At 46.3% G+C, this 17,214-nt stretch overlaps 1 protein-coding gene across 5 annotated transcripts in view; it reads right to left on the bottom strand.

The window, feature by feature from the left end:
- The window catches only part of wwp2 (WW domain containing E3 ubiquitin protein ligase 2), a 55,658-nt gene that overhangs the window by 1,983 nt on the left and 36,461 nt on the right, over nucleotides 1–17,214 (bottom strand). For 2 of the 5 annotated variants that reach the window (XM_070971698.1, XM_070971697.1), the window contains exons 11-20: nucleotides 13,046–13,100; nucleotides 11,202–11,283; nucleotides 9,625–9,753; nucleotides 8,085–8,163; nucleotides 7,301–7,372; nucleotides 6,988–7,076; nucleotides 4,621–4,780; nucleotides 1,159–1,292; nucleotides 698–838; nucleotides 488–608 (exon numbers count right to left, since the gene is read on the bottom strand). In XM_070971698.1, the coding sequence (XP_070827799.1) occupies nucleotides 488–608; nucleotides 698–838; nucleotides 1,159–1,292; nucleotides 4,621–4,780; nucleotides 6,988–7,076; nucleotides 7,301–7,372; nucleotides 8,085–8,163; nucleotides 9,625–9,753; nucleotides 11,202–11,283; nucleotides 13,046–13,100 (1,062 nt within the window). Of the gene's footprint in view, nucleotides 1–487; nucleotides 609–697; nucleotides 839–1,158; nucleotides 1,293–4,620; nucleotides 4,781–6,987; nucleotides 7,077–7,300; nucleotides 7,373–8,084; nucleotides 8,164–9,624; nucleotides 9,754–11,201; nucleotides 11,284–13,045; nucleotides 13,101–13,398; nucleotides 13,630–17,214 lie in introns of those variants that run through there. The other 3 variants (XM_070971701.1, XM_070971700.1, XM_070971702.1) reach the window with 2 other exon arrangements.

The following is a 17,214-nucleotide window of genomic DNA, read 5'->3' as shown; positions in this document are numbered from 1 at the left end:
AAACACGGACAGAACAGACACTCCGTACGGGCAGCGTACAGTTACATTAATGTTCACTGATGGCAATGATGCGTTCAGTTCAGCTCTGAATCAGTCTCCAAGTAGATCTGTGCAGCAACTTTTAAAGAAAACTTCAGGGCAAATTTGAAGAACAAGCTTTATCTAGAAACTTTCACTGTAATTGACCTCATCCAGTTTTTATTTGCTATTTATTTCATTCTGAAATCTCTCGTTACAGAAATCATCTCTGCTCTGTTTTTAATGCCTCAATTTCCTCCATCTTCTCTGAATCACACTGCACTGCATCTTCTTGGATGAAATCGGATGTATAAACAAAGTTTTGTTATCATCATTCTCTGAAAAGGACTGTCATTACATGGCAGTAAAATGAGAGTCCAAACAATTGGATTCAGGAACTTTTACTGTATTCTAAAGCCTTAAATTCGTGACATTTCTTCTGACTGAAAGCCCTCCCACTCCTTCTCACCTCCAGCTCCTTTTCATCAAAGTAGCGCAGCCACTCCAGAGGAACCACCTCGTTGAAGCCGTCCAGGAAGGCTTTGGTCTGCTCCTCCACCCCTCGAGTGAACCTCCAGTCTGTCAGCAGGCTGAGGGAAGGAACAGTGGTTGGTTTCTGAAGTCTCATTCTTCTCCGTCCGTTCAGCTGTCGTAGCCATCACGGCTCAAGTCAACTCACCCGATGTATTCCTCCTTGTTCTGCTCTGTGACCAGCTCGTTCTCTCCGTCGTCTTTCAGCTGGTGAGTGGAAACCTTCCCGAGGATCTCCATGTCCTGTGCAAAATACAGCTCCACACCACATTCCTCAAGGTTGTTCTCTCTGGACAGACGCACACACAGACACGCACACCCACAAATTTAAGTCAACAGCCTTGGCTACATTTCTTGCAAGAAGGATAATTCTTTTAAATTGGACATTTCCTGCTACTCCGCCTTTTACACACTGGGTTGCAGATCTGTTCGCTTGCGTGGGACTGAGAAAATCAGCCTCTCACTTCCAGCTAAGCCTCATCAGTTCAGTGGTGTTAACAAAGAAGTCTGAAATGTCCTGACTGATTATTTCCCTCCACTTTCTACCCTTGCGAGCATTAAATAACCGTAAGACACACATCCAGAGGTACTCCATCCTGTGTTACTTACTTGACCCACATGATGGAGTTATAAAACTCAGGATCAATGGACTCCAGGTCTTTGAGCGTGGGTTTCTTGTCCAGCATTCGCTTGTAGAAGGGCAGCGTGAAGCCGGTGTCGATGAACTTTCCATGGTACAAAGCCTGCAGGGAGGATTTGTTACATTAAAAACCACAATAAGGAACCTGGTCACCTGGTGTTCACTGCTCAGATTCAGAAGGCGATGAAGAAAAACACAGTGTCCGTTCACTAAACCTGATGATACGGCAGGTTTGAGTCTCTGGATCCAAAGAAGCAGAGAAGCGACGGGAGTATTTTTCCTCCGCTGTAATTCGGTGGTATTAGTGTTACTGTGCGGCCATTGGTGACATATGGTTCAAATTTGCTCTTGACAAACTGCTCGTATATTCTTCTCAGCCTTTCGGTGTTCGTGCTGATGATTATCTGGGGACTGTTTCGTGCCCATTCAAGTGTTAGAAATAACAGCCGTCACCTTTACAGGAAACATGAATGGGCCTTTTATTTGTGGATGTATGGCAGCCTGATATAATTCTCCTGTCAAAATCATTAACCCGCAAAAGCTCCTCACCTGCTTATAGACTTGAATTTATTGGGACAAAACCACAACTGATCATTCATATAATAGATGTCCCAAATGCTTAATCTGTGCAGCTTTCTACAACTCCAGCCGCACAAGGTGACATATGTGTCTCTTAATGGTCCAGAGGGGAACTGATATCGTAGCTGCAGCCATGTGCACGACTGACTTCAAAATGACTCTTATTATGTACCTTTTGTCCTTATTTTCATGGTGAAAACTCCAAGATTAGATCATGATACAGAGCCAACACACTACGCTAACTGAATACATTCACACACATTCAAACCAAGTCATCATCTCTCCTGTGTGTGTGTGTGTGTGTGTGTGTGTGTGTGTGTGTGTGTGTGTGTGTGTGTGCGCGTGTGTGTGCGTTCACAGAGAGGTAGAGTGAGTAGATTCAGCCAGACGGAGCTGTTTAATGTTATAAAAACCACAGAGGGCTCTGAGCTGCAATGGGCCAAGAACAACACAGGCGCCCACTGACTGACTCAGTCACAGTCTGTTCTGTCCTACTGTATCCTGAATGACCATGAGTCTGTCTCACAGCCAGTGCGGCACACACACACACACACAAACACACACAGAAGGGCAGGAAGATTCATAGACGGATAGACAGAGGAGAGGGTGTCAGTGGAAAAGATGGGAAAGTACAAAAGGTAAAGAGAAGAGAAAGAAAAGGAGGCAGTCGGAGGGGCTTGGTCGTTCAGGCTTCGCAGAGACAAGCATCTTTATAAGGCATGTCAGCAAAGTGCATTTTAGGACTAAATATAGGCAGCTGCTGGCGGGTGTGGGTTGGGTGCGGCAGTGAGGTCATGGTGTGGGTGAGGGGTGGGGTGGCAGACTGAAGGAGGGGTGGAGGGTGTCGGTTTTTGGGGCCTACAGCTTTCTGGAGCTGATCCCAGAGAGAGAGGGAGGGAGAGAGAGAGAGAGAGAGAGAGAGAGAGAGAGAGAGAGAGAGAGAGAGAGAGAGAGAGAGAGAGAGAGATTATAGTACAAACTGTAAATCATGTTAGTGAAAGTCAGAAACTATTGAATTTTACACATCTTCAAAACAAGAAAGTGGCAGCGGTGAGGACCCGTGCCACATAATGTCAGCGTCCACGGGACGGACAGAAAACACTGCATGTGACGTTACGTGCTAACCCACGTGCTAACTGTCTGCCTCTCACGTAGGTGTTGTATTGCCCTGTGGGCGGCAACTACGCCTGTCTGATGATGACGCAAAGTGCTCGTCTGCACCCTAAATCTCATTTCGTATTATCTCATGAGTTTGTGTGTGTCTGTTTGTCTGTATTTGTGGGGTCCAAACGCCAGAAGCACACTCATGTTGTGGGGTCTGACAACTTTGTGAGGACCATAATGCTGGACTCCATTGCGTTAATCATTCAGTTCTAGGGTGAAGACTTAGGGTTAGGGCTAAGGTTAGGGTTAGTCTCCAGGAAGTGAGTCTAAGGCTGAATCCCATTTCACCCCTTGGCCCTCCCCCTTGGCCCTCCCCCTCCGTTTTGTGCGTTCACGTGGAGGGGTAGGGGTGTCCCAATTCCCATTATGACGGAGGGGTAGGGCGAAGTGGTAGGGCTATATACCCCTCCAAACGGAGATTTTTCCGAGGCACACTCCAAACGGAGGGGTACGACAGATTTCTCAGAATGCCTTGCAAGACCGGTATTTTCTCCATGAACGAAGTTTTAAAATGTACGAAAACCACTTTATTGTCTATTTTAACGTTGTTTCAATGTGTAGTGGTCATTTTCCTCGTAAAAAAAAACCCCCGGAAAAAATCGATAGTAGTCAAGGCTTCAGTTACGTGGTTACCATTGCCAGGCTGAATGCCACTAGCGGTGCTCTGTGGGCAGCCTGATAATCTGCAGTGATAACGTTATCAATAATAACTTTGGCAACCTCGCTGCTGGTATTCAGTTACATTGATAGCGTTGTGGGATACAACATGCAGGAATGTCATACACAAATCGAATGTGACGGTAGCATTAGCTTGTCGCATCTGCCTACGTAAGAGGCAGCGGCGACTACTGATGACGTACGCGATTGTCGAAGGGGTGTCCCAATTCGGAGGGGTTGACTTTCGGCCCTACCCCTTGGCACTCTGTTTCAAGGGGCAAGGGACAAGGGGTAGGGCTAAGGGGTAGGGGTAGAAAAGAGAAATGGGATTCACCCTAAGTCTCTATAACGTCCCCATAAGTGATGGAAACAAACGTGTGTGATGGAGAGAGAGTGAGAGACAGTTCTGACATATTAAGTTCAGGCTAAACTTAAAAAATTAAAGCCTCGTCTGTGGTCCCTGCTTCCAGTCCAGCTGTGGACACTTGCTGTATGTCACACCACTGTTCATGTTTATCTATGTGTTCATAGTTCATTGTCACTATCAAATAAAGGCAAAAGACCCCCACCTACCCCCCCCAAAAAAATAAAAACTAAAAAAGAAACTATGCCAGTGGAGCAAGTGCATAAGCCTTTGGCTCAAAAAACACATTTAAAAACAGCTCATAAATATGTCAGCACACACATGGAAGCAATGTTTCTGTCTGTGCTGATTATTCAAAGGAAAAATCTCTGGCTCCAGCTGTCAAACAACATTTACATGTACATGCTCTTTACAGGAACCTCTGCATTCACATTTCTGTTAGCATCAAAAGGAGTTCAGTCGGTTTGATGTCTGACGAGTTTCTGTGCAAAATTCTGCCTGAACTTACGGATTTCATGGTTTACACTCGTCTTTTTATCTGAGTACAGGTTTGGCGTTGCACTCCTATGACACTGCTGGACTCACGAAATAAAAACTGATGCAGCCGAGCCAGAGATTTCATCTTTTCAGTATCACTTTAATAAAACTGTTCCAAAGTGATGCTCACCATGGCGATGAAGCGTCCGATGAAGCGGAAGTACGTGAGGTGGTCGGGGTTGATGGAGGAGGCCGGGTTGATCTGCAGACAGTAGTTGTTCTTGCCGGCGTATTCAAACAGACAGTACATGGGGTTAAGCACCTCGTGGGACAGCAGGAAGAACCACTCCCTGCAGGGCAAGAGGACAGAGGACATTAATGCAGCAGAGGAACATGGGACCCTTTAAGGTCCAAGAGGCTGACCGACGACAGCAGGGACGCACCGATGTCACGTCCAGGGTCAACGCACATGATTTTCTTTTTAAAAAATAGACGTGCATAGTGCAGGAACAATCATTCTGATCAAAGACTGGCTCAGTAGAGGAGCTAGTTTCATCACTGAGCAGAGACAAAGCGGACACTGGGAGCAAATAAAAGACATTTTGGAGTCCAGGAACAAGAACAGATAAAAGTAGAAACAATTGGAAAAACAAATACATTAGAGAAAAGGAGACAGCTCATCACAAATACAGACATCACAGTACATTTAATCCACAGACAGAACGTGATCCACAGGCACAGTTTACAGACCATAATGAAAGAAATCAACAGAAAAATAACAACACTGGCAGTGAAACAGGCAGTTGTACCACTTGAGAGGAATGACACACTGTATGTTTGAATAATGTAAAGATAATGGGAGGAGATGCTGCCTCTCAGTGTATTTCAGAACATCATAACACAGTAGTGAGTCAGTTTCAGCCCCGTAAGTAAGTACAACTCCAGAGAGCTTGGAGTTTATTTTCTGAATTCCCCTCATCTTTCACGCAGCTGAGGATGGTTTTCTACTGATGATAGTTTTTCTTCTTCTCTGTATCTAATTAATCCGCGGCTGCTTTGAAACGACCACCTTCTAAATGTGATGCAGAGAGCATCAACACTGAGACAGCTTCCAAACAATCCCCATATGACTTTAGAAAGGTTTGCAAATCCTGACGTAATTCTGAATGAAATAATCCTGAATTATATTTGGGTGAACAGATTGAATAAGCCTAGAGCTTCTCATTAAAGCACTGGTTTAGATCATTCTCATGTCAGGCGCCGCTGGTTGCTTGGCAGTTTTATGGTGGTGACACCAAGAAGCCTTCAAATTTTCCCACCGGATTAAACAAACCTGATGTAACATGTTAATCAGTGAGCTTTGGAGGTGGTGGTGGGTGGATTTGGCTGCCTGTGGACAGCTGCTTCCCCCGTGCCTCCATTCTTATGCTAAGCTAAGATAATCATATGCCAGCTCAAGCTTCGTATTTTTAGACTGTCAGCAAAAGTAGGGAATAAGCATTTTCCCCAAAATTCTAACTTTAATTAAAACCTTTTTTCTTAATCTAGGCTATTCTTCTGTGCTAGTCTTGTGCCGATAACGTTTAAAATTAGCTACTTTGGACAGTGGTACAAATCAGAATATGCAGTACATTAACACAATTGCACACAGAAATTATATGAAGACAAAACATACAAAGTGAAGGATAAATACACAAGGTAGAATCAAAAAAGACACAAACAGATTGTGTAAGGATGCATGTTAGAGAGAATGAGGGCCCACCAGCAGCACCACCACCAGCTGCAACACCAGCACCAAGCGCTCCCAAGGCCCCTGCCCTCCCCCTTGGGGTTTATGGGAGGGGGGTATGGACGGACGGACGGACGCAGACACCTCCCAACATCCCGTCCGTGGTTCTACCCTGTGGTAGAACAGCATGATGTCACCTACCATAGGGTAAAACCACTGACGTGACACCGGAGACAGAGACACAATGCAAAACCAAACAGAAAAAATGGGAACACCGCCAACAGAAAAATACGACATATACAGGAAGGAAGACCCGGAACACAGCAGACACGGGGGGCAGGATGGATATGTGTGATGGGTGGATGGAGGGATGGGGTGAGGGAGGGAGGACAGAAATGCTGTAAGAGGGTAGGAGGTGTTGTATGGTTCAGGAGGCAACATTTAAAAGAGGATTTAAGCAATTTACAGTAGGACCTCTGCTGGCAACCAGTGAGAATATCTCCCTCACACACAAACTTCACACAAAGCCAGCGATCCCAACACCTTGAATCAAGAACCCTGTCATGCTCTGTGCCCATTGCCTCTTTATGATCTTTTAAAATTAGCCAGGAACTGCAGGAAACACCAACTCAGAAGCTGGTTCCAGACGAGGAGGGAGGTGGTGCAGAGAAGGAGAAGTGGCAGGAATAGGAAAAACACACCATCACCGCACCAACATTAAAAAGAAACGTTAATATAACATAATAACAGTCCCTGAAAACACTGCAGTACCACTTGCAGCATGAGAGAATGTGAGGAGGAGGAGAAGGGTGTGTTTGGTTCTCTCACCTGGCGATGCCGCCGTAGTCCAGCCCCTCCTCTCCTCTCATAATGATGTAGAGTCTGCGGCGAAGGTCGTATGGCTTCACATTCATGATCTGATGACAAGAGATGTATATGTGCTATTAGCAAATATATGAACACTTCTTAACAGGCAGCATTTGAGATGGAGAGAACACTGGAGCTCAGACATTGGAATCAGCCAATGACAAGCTTTTGTCCATCACTACTTTACATAAACACATTCCTGCATACACTACGGTGTACGGCCATAATTAATGTCGTGATATCTGAGTGGAGACCGGGTGTGTCCGTCTCTGACCTGCTGAAAGGAGTCCTCAAACAGCGTCTGTCTGGACACTGAGATTTTTACATGGCTGGGCAAGGCATTGGACTGGAAAGAGGCAGAAGAGAAAAGAAGAGAAGAGAAGAAGAAGTTAGTTTTCGGTTTGAAAAACCTTCTGTGAAACTGATGGCTGCTGGTTACCACAAGTCTTTTAATTCTCACCCCAAACTCAGTTTCGACCCCTCGTCGTTGCCAAAAACAGCCTTCGTGAGTTAAACATGGGTGGGTGTTTGCGCTGTTGTGGTATATTCAGTCCAGATATTGGCTTTTATTCAGCAGTGTCTAGTCCACCACTGATGGTGAATTTCATACAGTTTATAATTATCATCAAAATATCGCTTATATACAGCTTTAAGCCAAAGACCGGACCTCAAAACTCAAGCTGAATCTGACATCCCATTACAAAAAACTTATTTTCCCATTAATACTAACAATGTACTAAAATCTGCCCCCACTCAAATACAATGGAGATGTTCATTTATGTAGCTCACAGCACTGAAAAACTGCATTTCTACTGAAGAAATAGTCCCAAGATGGACTGCTGACAGTGTGTTTGGTAGATTGGAAGATACTCAACATGAAATTCCATTCACTTCCACCATATTCGTGTGGAGACAGACACCACAAAGCCTGGACAAAACTATCTGCATGGCTCAATATCAGTACAGGTAAGTGTGAAGACTGTAATAGACACAGATCAAGGTGTGGTGTGTGGATGGGGAGAGTTACATTGTGGCTTCAAAGTCCACTTAACACTTACATGGCACAGGAAACGGAACTGGTGGTATTTCCACCTGAAGCTGCGGTCGTAAGCGCCGGGTGAACCGCCCTGCCGTGACCTACACACACACACACACACACACACACACACACACACACACACACACACACACACACACACACACACACACACACACACATTGAGAGAGAGAGAGAGAGAGAGAGAGAGAAGAGAGGAGCTCAGTCGATTTTACACAATTTACACAAAATCCATGGGGAATCCTCATTGAATAATTCCAGAGTTAATAATCTAAAACAAACAAACTGACGGCCTCGGTGTCTTATGTTCTCAGCTCCTCGCTTGTCAGCTGATCAGCAGGAACGTGACGGTCTCCTTTAAGAAGCCCTGATGTTCCAGGTTGCGTGCCAGACGCTCAAAGTAAATATTAAATTCACAGCAGCTATTCTGTTCTAAATAACGACTCGGTGCGTCTGGGTCTCAAAGACAGAGCCGAGTCCGAGCCTGCAGCTGTGTTAGTATAAGCTCCACCAACCCACTGCACACACACGCTGGATATGTGCCTCGTCAGCAACGGAGAGGCAGAGAGAGAGAGAGAGAGAGAGAGAGAGAGAGTTAGACAGATAATGGGAGGAAGGAAAGAGAGAGAGTGAAGTGGGGGGGGGGGAGACGGAGGCCTCTAATGCGTCTGGTTTGTGCTCGCGGCATTGCCAGGCACATCGGTTCGGGTTAGAAAATGAAGACCACAGCGGCAGAGCGCCGGCTGCGGACGCACACTCCTGCAGGATCCAGCGTAAAAACAGCAAAGACTCTCAGAAGCTCTCCACGACCAGCGGCCTAAAAATACGCTTAAACATCAGCGTGAAAGGCAGCTTGCAGATGCACTCGCACACACAAACACGCCACGAGCCAATACGCACGTGCATGCCGAACATCACCACAGAAAAAGCCCATTAACACCAGCGCGCGCGCACACACACACACATGCCAGTGCAGTCTGAAGCGGATCTGTTGTCGCACATCTGCACATTCTCCTGACTTTTGCATAAAGATTTGAGACTGCTCAAAGGCAAACATCCACAGGCCGGGGGGAAGGTGTGCGTGTATGTGTGTGCGTGTGTGTGTGCGTGCGTGCTAGCATGAACACGTAGCTGTAATAAAATATGACTTTGTTAAAATATCTGTGACGCTTAAGTTGATTCTGTTTGAAACTGGCAAAGAAATGAAAGGCAGTGGATAAACCATGGGCAGATAAAGAATGAAACGATGGTAAAGTTTAGATTAAGATGCAGTTTTGAGCATTTTCATGATCTTGTAAGGTTTTCATAAAACGAGGGGATTGTGTAAAAGCAAGATTTGCAGGCCAGTTATGTCAGACTTAGGCAAAATCATTGTGCAATCGTTAAAAAAAAGCTGAAGTGAAGTTGATTTAGTTGTGTTTTTCCGTGACCTGAATGACAGAGATCACTTCCTCAGAATGTCTTTGCCTCAGTCTGTGACATACTTTGATTTTCTTTATTTTAAAAGCAGCTTTGGGAGGAAGGGCTGAGAGAATATTTACCCTGACTCAAACCCGGGTCGGGGGTCTTTAAAGGTGGTGGTGCGCGAGTTGTGGTCCACAAAATATCGGACTCCCTCGGCGGTGTACTTCATCTCCCAGCCCGGGGGCAGGGGGTGCTCCTTGATCATCCTGCAACAGGGAAAGGGCAGTGAGCACGGTCCCAGCCGGAGGGGCCCCGTCCTGGGGATGAAACTAACACACCTCCCCACCAACCTGTGGATCTAAAGCCCTGGACACTCAAACAGAAACCCTGCCCTGATGGTACGAGATTCACAGGCGTGCTCAGGTGGAGTTTATCTCCTCTGAGGACCCCAAAGGCATGTTTGACTTATCCAGACTGCTGCAGCTCAAAATAAAGTCTAGAGGGCCACAGGACAGGCCTGTATAAAATCATATTTCATTATAAAGGAGTAACACTGAGAAGTATTTTGAATGCCGCCAAGCATTCCTCCTTTCACCCTCGCCACAGCCTGCGCCTCTCATGTATTAAAAAACATTAAAAATAAATACCCTGACGTCTCTCAGAGAACACTTACCGCTGATCTGAAGGTATTTCCAGAACTTCCAAACATCTGGATGAAAAAAATGCTCAGTCTGTTGCACATTCACTCAGTTGTGTATTCTATCTGTGACATATGTCCTTGCTGCAGGTCCTCATGAGCATAGAAAATTCTCACCTTCATATTCAGGTCCATGGTGCTGAAATCAAGCAAAGACTGTAGTTTTTTTGGCTACCATTTTAGTGTTTGAACACAGCTTAAAACTCCTTTTTTATAAGTTGAGATCCTACAAGACTCTGGGAAGAGCTTCAGAACAGCAGGAAGTGTGCAGTTTGTCAAAGGCTGGTGCACTGGGCTCTGTGACTTGAGTGTAACGTTAATAGATACTGTAAGAGGCACAAACTGGGGCTAGTAACCACATCTCCGGCTAGCCCTAATGATAGCACATAGAGGCTCTGCAGATTCAGGAGCCTGTCCATAAAACAGACCTGAAAATTCATCCCGTGTGAAATTTTACTTCATCCAACCAGCAGGCTGACAGAGGTTCAGTCAGAATGAGCGAAGTGAGAGGAAAATAAAGGATTCGGGAAGCGTTTAAATGTCAAGAAACAGAAGATAATGCCAGGAAAATGATCAAAGAAACAGCAGACAGATCGAAGGATATCAGCCCAAAAAGTTTCCAAAGTCATCTCTGGGTGTTTCGAGTTTGAGGAGCAGTGAGATGAACCACAGACTAACTAGGGTTCCCACACATGTAGCAGCTGAAGCTAAATTTCTTTTACCAAAACTGTTTCTGCGTTCAAGTAAACTCACTAATATTTAAATTTCCCTGCACTGCTTCAGAAAATGTGTCAGATGGGAACACGCCTCTTTGAACTCCATAATAATCCAGGGCATCCCTGATCAGTGGGGAACATGCACATATCATAAAGCAGACGAGTCCCTCTGTCGGCACGCTGAGCCGAGCAGGACGAGGATCTTCTTCAGTACGAGCAAACACCCAAAGCGGCATACCATCTCACATCACACAAACACATGCACACACACACTGGTACATTTTCCAGTTCGCAGTCTCACCCTTGGGTCCGCGGGTCGTCCCACTGCGTTGTTCGCGTGTTGTGGTTGACAAAGTACACTCTGCCATTGTCCTGACGCTTCTCTGCGGACACAAACGGAAGAGAACGGCAGGCTGAAAAAGGAGACTTTGAGTGGTGTTTAAAGTTGGAGGATTTTTGGAAAAACTCCACAGCAAACAGACAGGGAATCAGAGAGATCAGGTGAGCGTCTCCGGCAGCGACGGCCGGGTTCACTCTCTCTTCTGGGATAAAGAGAAAAAAATATCTCACCCCCATGATAGAAAACCAGCGAGCGTGTGTGATATTTCACTGTGGCTCGTTCCAAATACCTCACCAGGGTAAACCTACGTCTGTGTGTGTGTGTGTGTGTGTGTGTGTGTGTGTGTGTGTGTGTGTGTGTGTGTGCGTGTGTGGAATTAAGGCTGCGGTGGGGTGTTTGAAAGTCAAAGTGACCACGCTGTTGTACTTGAACGACAACATTGGACGCACCTTAAACACTGGACAGAATTTGACCGAAGTGTGGAAACTGTTCTGTGTGTGTGTGTGTGTGTGTGTGTGTGTGTGTGTGTGTGTGCGCGCGTATGGTAGGCCACTGGTCTCATGAGTAGCTGGTGCCCCATCCTCCTCCCTCCATCGCTCTGACATCTTTTTCTCATTAACAGGAGTGTGTGGAGGGCCCAGAAACAGTAGTGCTCACATTGCAACTCTTACTAGCTTTCTCCTTGACTCACTCCACCCCCACTTTACTATCCAGTTCGAACCCCCCCTCCTCCTCCTTCGAGTTTCTTTCATTCGCCACTGTCTCTTTTCCTTCTCCTCCATCTTTCCCTCTTTTCTCCCATCTTTGTCTCTCTGAATCCGAGCCTTACGAAAAAAAAAGAAAGCGAGGGAAGCGACCGCAGATGAAAAAGAGCGCGCCAGAGAAGCGAATCTGAGCCAGTGATATAATTGAGGTTTTCGTCTTGAGATACCGCAACATGTTGAAAAGGCATCATGGGCAGGGAGTGAGGCTTTTTTGGAGAGAACATGGCCGTGTGATGAAGTCTGTGAGAATGCTGGTGGGACGGGAGCTGCCAGCAGGGTTCGTTTATGAATGAATGAATGTGTGTGACATGATTCTGCATGGATCCCATTACATTGCTCATTTGGGAAAACGCTGGATGATGAAAAGAGCCATTAATAATGCAGACTTCGTAATTAGTGGACTTTGGAGTAAAGGCAGTACGTGCGGTGATGAATCGGTATTACATGAGCAGAGTATTGAAGAAAAAAAAAACCCAGGAGACATTTTATCCAGATTTTCAACAATGGAAAGAAGATCGAGATCAGGAGCGGAGACGTAAATCAATCGATGAACAACCGATCATCTGACTGGAGACTCAAAGGAAGAGCGTGAGCAGCCACAGAACCAGCTCTGAAGAGAGAAAACCCTGCCGTGCTGCAAACATTTTGCATCATTTCACCTAAACCTCACTCCCTCACAACCGCCTGCAGAGGTGAAACTCTGACTAAAAGTGTACTGACTAAATCAAGAACCTGCTGTTTATATATCAACCGATTGCTTGACTGTCCATTATTGGCAGGAGTTGTCAAAAATACCTACACGCTGCCCGCAGGGCTGACGAGGGTTTCAGGTTCTGATTGAAAACAGCTTAGACTTAAGAGTCAAGTCCTGACCGATCAGATTTACCTCAACCAGACACCACCAGCAGGTACGGAGGCAGATCAAAATCTAGCCTGCTGACAGAAGCCAAACCCTGAGACCATCGAAGCAGTTCAGCCCCCCCTCACTGAGAGGATCTGTGCTAGGAGTGTGTGCACAAGGAGTGTGTTAGGCAAACTTACCCCATCCAGGAGGCAGCGGGCCCAGAGGATCATTTTCCACCGGAGCACCAGATGGCTGAGGGAGAAACAGACAAAACAGATCCAGTTAGGACACCTTTCTGTCTCTGTCCTCTCCTCTTCCACCTCTCTGCACCGCTCTGCACCGCTCTCTCCCGCTTCCTCTCAGCGTTTGTCCTCATTGCCCTGCATGGCATGAAATTCTTGTCGGTCCACTCGCTTTCTCACCGCCGCGTGAGGATGAAGAGGAGGTTGGGAAAAAAACATCCCAAAAAATACAGAGAGGGAAAACCAGTGAGAGTTCAGACGAGTCAGAAAAAAAGAAGACATTTGAAAGCAACGCCAGTAAAACTCACTCAGTGAAGCCAAACGTGGACAATCAAGTCTTCGCCGCCTGACCTCGCTAACTCACGAAACCGAGGATGGTACCTGTGGGTAAGTCGGGCTGGCTGAAGTGTGTGCGTGTATGTGTGTGTGCAAGTGTTGAGGGCAGAAAGGGGTGGGGGTGGCTCCTCTCTGCTGCAGCGGTAAGGGGCGACTGACGGAGCTGGCCGGCTGGTGGCTCGTATGCCTTCCAAAAACTACACGCTCGGTAGGAGGATAAAACAACAACGCTGTTCCAATGAGCTCACTGGCTGGACGCAAGCCCCACCCCCCAGCTTCCCGCTCACCTCCTCAAGTACATCCCTCCTCCTCCTCCTCCACCCTGGCACCCCTCCCTACCCCACCCCGAGGTCCTCCTCCTCCTCCTCGTTCTCTTGCTCTCTTCTAGAGCTGCTGTGAAAATAGGCAGGGAAGTGCGATGTCTGAGGGAACTGAGGGAACATTCATGCTTGTTCCAGACTGGACACCCCCCGCCCCACCCACCCCGCCTCCTCCCCGGCCGCCCCAACCCACCCCGGGCCTGACAAAAGGCACCTTTATTCAGCCTGGGCCTGGAAACCACTGTGGGGTTTACTCAGCCTGCGCTCATATACACACACACTGAAAAAAAGCGTGTGTGTGGAAAGTTTGTCTGTGGCAAACAGTCAATGTGTACGTTCTTATGTTGGAATACACACACACAGACACACACGCGCGCACACACACACACGCACTTCCATGAATATATATTAGCCTGAGTGGAAAAGTAGCTGAAAAGACGCTTGTTGGGAATTAGTGGCCGCTGATGGGTTTTTCTGCTGAAAGATGTTTATCGAACCGGTCGGGTTATATGTGTCGCAAACAGCTCCAGAATCATTAAGTGTACCACCAAGCAGAGTACGGGCCCCTCTAATCACAACATGTTATGCTGGTTAATGGTGCAGCGGTGCTGGAAATAAAAAGTACAAGTACAGGTACACGACTTTTTGGTTGATTTTAAGATGCCAAACAACTCTGCATATAGACAACAAATCTATTATGCATTCAGAGTATCATCAAAAGCTGTGGGAAAATGCCGTTTCGGTGGCTTCTCCATCTATTAAACGGCTGGTTTTGGCAGCGCAGGTAGCGCTTGTCGTCCTTTATTGGCTATGCTGAGGTGAAAAAACCCAAAACCACCGTTTTCCAAATGAAAGCTGGTGGACCTTCAAAGGTTTTTTTTTTTTTTTTCACTGAGACATGTCGCACCACAAAAGTGATGATTATTTTCTGAGAAGCCATAAAGTAGAGCATTATCCATCGAATGTCAACGTCACTTTACGCAGCGTTTCCCAAAAAGAAATGTGACTGTGCCCATTTAAAACGGCTCTGTCATGGAAACTCTGAGGGAGTCGGGATGGAAAGGACGAGGCCTGCTGGAGGAGCGAGAGTGGGCACATAACAGGGTTAAAGGGTGTGTGTGTGTGTATGTGTGTGTGTCGCTCCCATCGACAGCCAATCTATGCCCCGGCGCCCCACCCTTATGGGCTTTCTGTGACTAAAAAAGGTAAAAGGAGAATATAATGATATAAAGACATGATGACTTCATCCTGGCTCTGACCATTCAGCTCCTCAGCAGCTTCCAGACAGAGCGAGGCTGGAGGGAGGAAAAGAAAGAGGGACTGAGAAAACAAGGGAGGGAGAGGAAGAGAGGGAAAAGCAGCATGTTGGCAGAAACGTGTGAAATAATGGCTGGGTGTTATGGATCTGGAAGGAATATGCCATAAAGGTCCGTTTCAAGGCCAGGCACCACAGGTGAAAACAGTCACTTCAGCTGGTCGCCTTTAACGTGTTCGAGCACCAGTGTGGCTTCAGAAGATAAACTACAAACCTAGAACTATTCATTCATACCAGTGTAAAAACTTTCAGCACATTTCTCCTGCAAAGACAACTTGTTTTCCACACGCGCAGAGAGCAAATCTGTGCACAGCAGGAGGCAAAGTGACGAACAGGAATCCGGTAAACTGGAGGTCAGTGAGTTCATCGGCCATTCAGGCGCTCTGAAAACATGTTTATGTCGTCTCTCATCTCTCGTGAAGCGATGGTCACTCGCCCAGCGTTCACACCGCACTGCGTGTTTAGAACTGCTATAGTTAATTATGCAGAAAGAAAATATTTTTGCTGGTGAATATTTGCATCTTTCTACTTCGCTCTCTGGTTTCGTTTGACATTGAGGTTTATAGTCCAAACAGTGGGGGTTTAAGCTGGAGACCCACACGCTGAACCTGACCCGCTGCTTCTTCAGTATGACTGCTGCTAACAGACAAGCTGTTTTGGAGATGCTTTTATAATTGTGCAACACAATACATCAACAAGGAGGTTTTCCAGAGCATCTAACCACATTTCATGGCCTTAGGTCTCATGCAGTGAAATGTGTTCGGGCTGCAATTTAACATCATTTTCACCGTCACTTAATCTGCACATTATTGTCTTGATTGTTTTTGTTTTGCTTTACAAAATGTCAGAAAAGGTGGAATTTTTCACCAATCGCAATTTCACAGTCCAGTGGTGATGTCTTCAAATCGCTTCAAACCAAAACATATTGACATCACTGTCACTAAAGACAAAGACGAGCAACAAAACCTGACGAAGGACAAGCGAGAATATCTGACATTTTTGCTTAAAAACAATTAACAGTCAAAATAGTTGCTAATGGATTTTTTGTCTATTGACTAATTGATAAAGCGAGCGAAAAGGACGGATGCATGTTAACTGAAAAACAACTGGAAGTTAGTTATTGTAGTTTTTCGGCAGCTCATCAGCACAGCAGGTATAAATGTATAGATTCAAAATATAAGATTATAATGATCAGAGGAAAATGATCTGCCCACACAGACTGAAAAAACAGATCGTGACACACATAATTCACACAGACCTTCTTCTTTTCTTCATAACATAATGTTAAGAAAAGCAGCATCAGTACAGGTTCAGTAACTTCTGTTCATTGTCCTTTCATGGTATAAAGCGCTTAATGTGCTTAATGGAAACATGAGCGCTGACGGGCTGTGTGTAAACACGGCTGAATGTGGATGTGTGTGAGTTTTCTGTTCGGTGGTGTGAGTGAAAAAAATGATTCAGGTGCTGCTGTTAAGAGTCCTTGTTCCAGCAAGAATGGACAGAAAGCTGGAGAGAGAGGGAGGAAGGAGGAGGCAAATGAGGGTGAGGGGAGCAAAAGACCGGTGAGAGGAGGAGGGTATCTGAAATAAGCAGAGATGAAAACACAAAGATTTTGGAGCGATGAAGAAAAGGGGGATTTTGAGAGGGAAAGTGAGATCGGGGGGATTTTGGAGACAGAAAGATGGGGCGGTGGGGTGGGTGGGGTCAAAGGAAACGACGGAGGTAAAGGAAAGGAAGACTGGAAGGAGTGAAAAGAGGGGAAAGAGGGAGGGGAGAGCCGGAAATGGCAGTTAATGACTCTGAGGCTGCTCTCTCTGGGGTTCCTAACGAGCTGCAATCACTCTGCAAACACACACACACACACACACACACACACACACACACACACACACACACACACACACACACACACACACACACACACACACACACACACACACACACACACACACACACACACACACACACACACACACCCATTGTGCACCAGCAAAAAAAAAAAGTGTATATCTGCAAGCGCCGTCTGTGACTACAAACTCTCAATGCATGCACGCTTTGTTGCTACTGTTTATGAGTTTGCACAGACACAGCTTTAACCTGTGTGTGTGTGTGTGTGTGTGTGTGTGTGTGTGTGTGTGTGTGTGTGTGTGTGT

Source organism: Chaetodon trifascialis, chromosome 10, assembly GCF_039877785.1.
Source record: "Chaetodon trifascialis isolate fChaTrf1 chromosome 10, fChaTrf1.hap1, whole genome shotgun sequence".
NCBI classification, from domain to species: domain Eukaryota; kingdom Metazoa; phylum Chordata; class Actinopteri; order Chaetodontiformes; family Chaetodontidae; genus Chaetodon; species Chaetodon trifascialis.
This window is presented reverse-complemented; position numbering and strand designations above follow the sequence as displayed.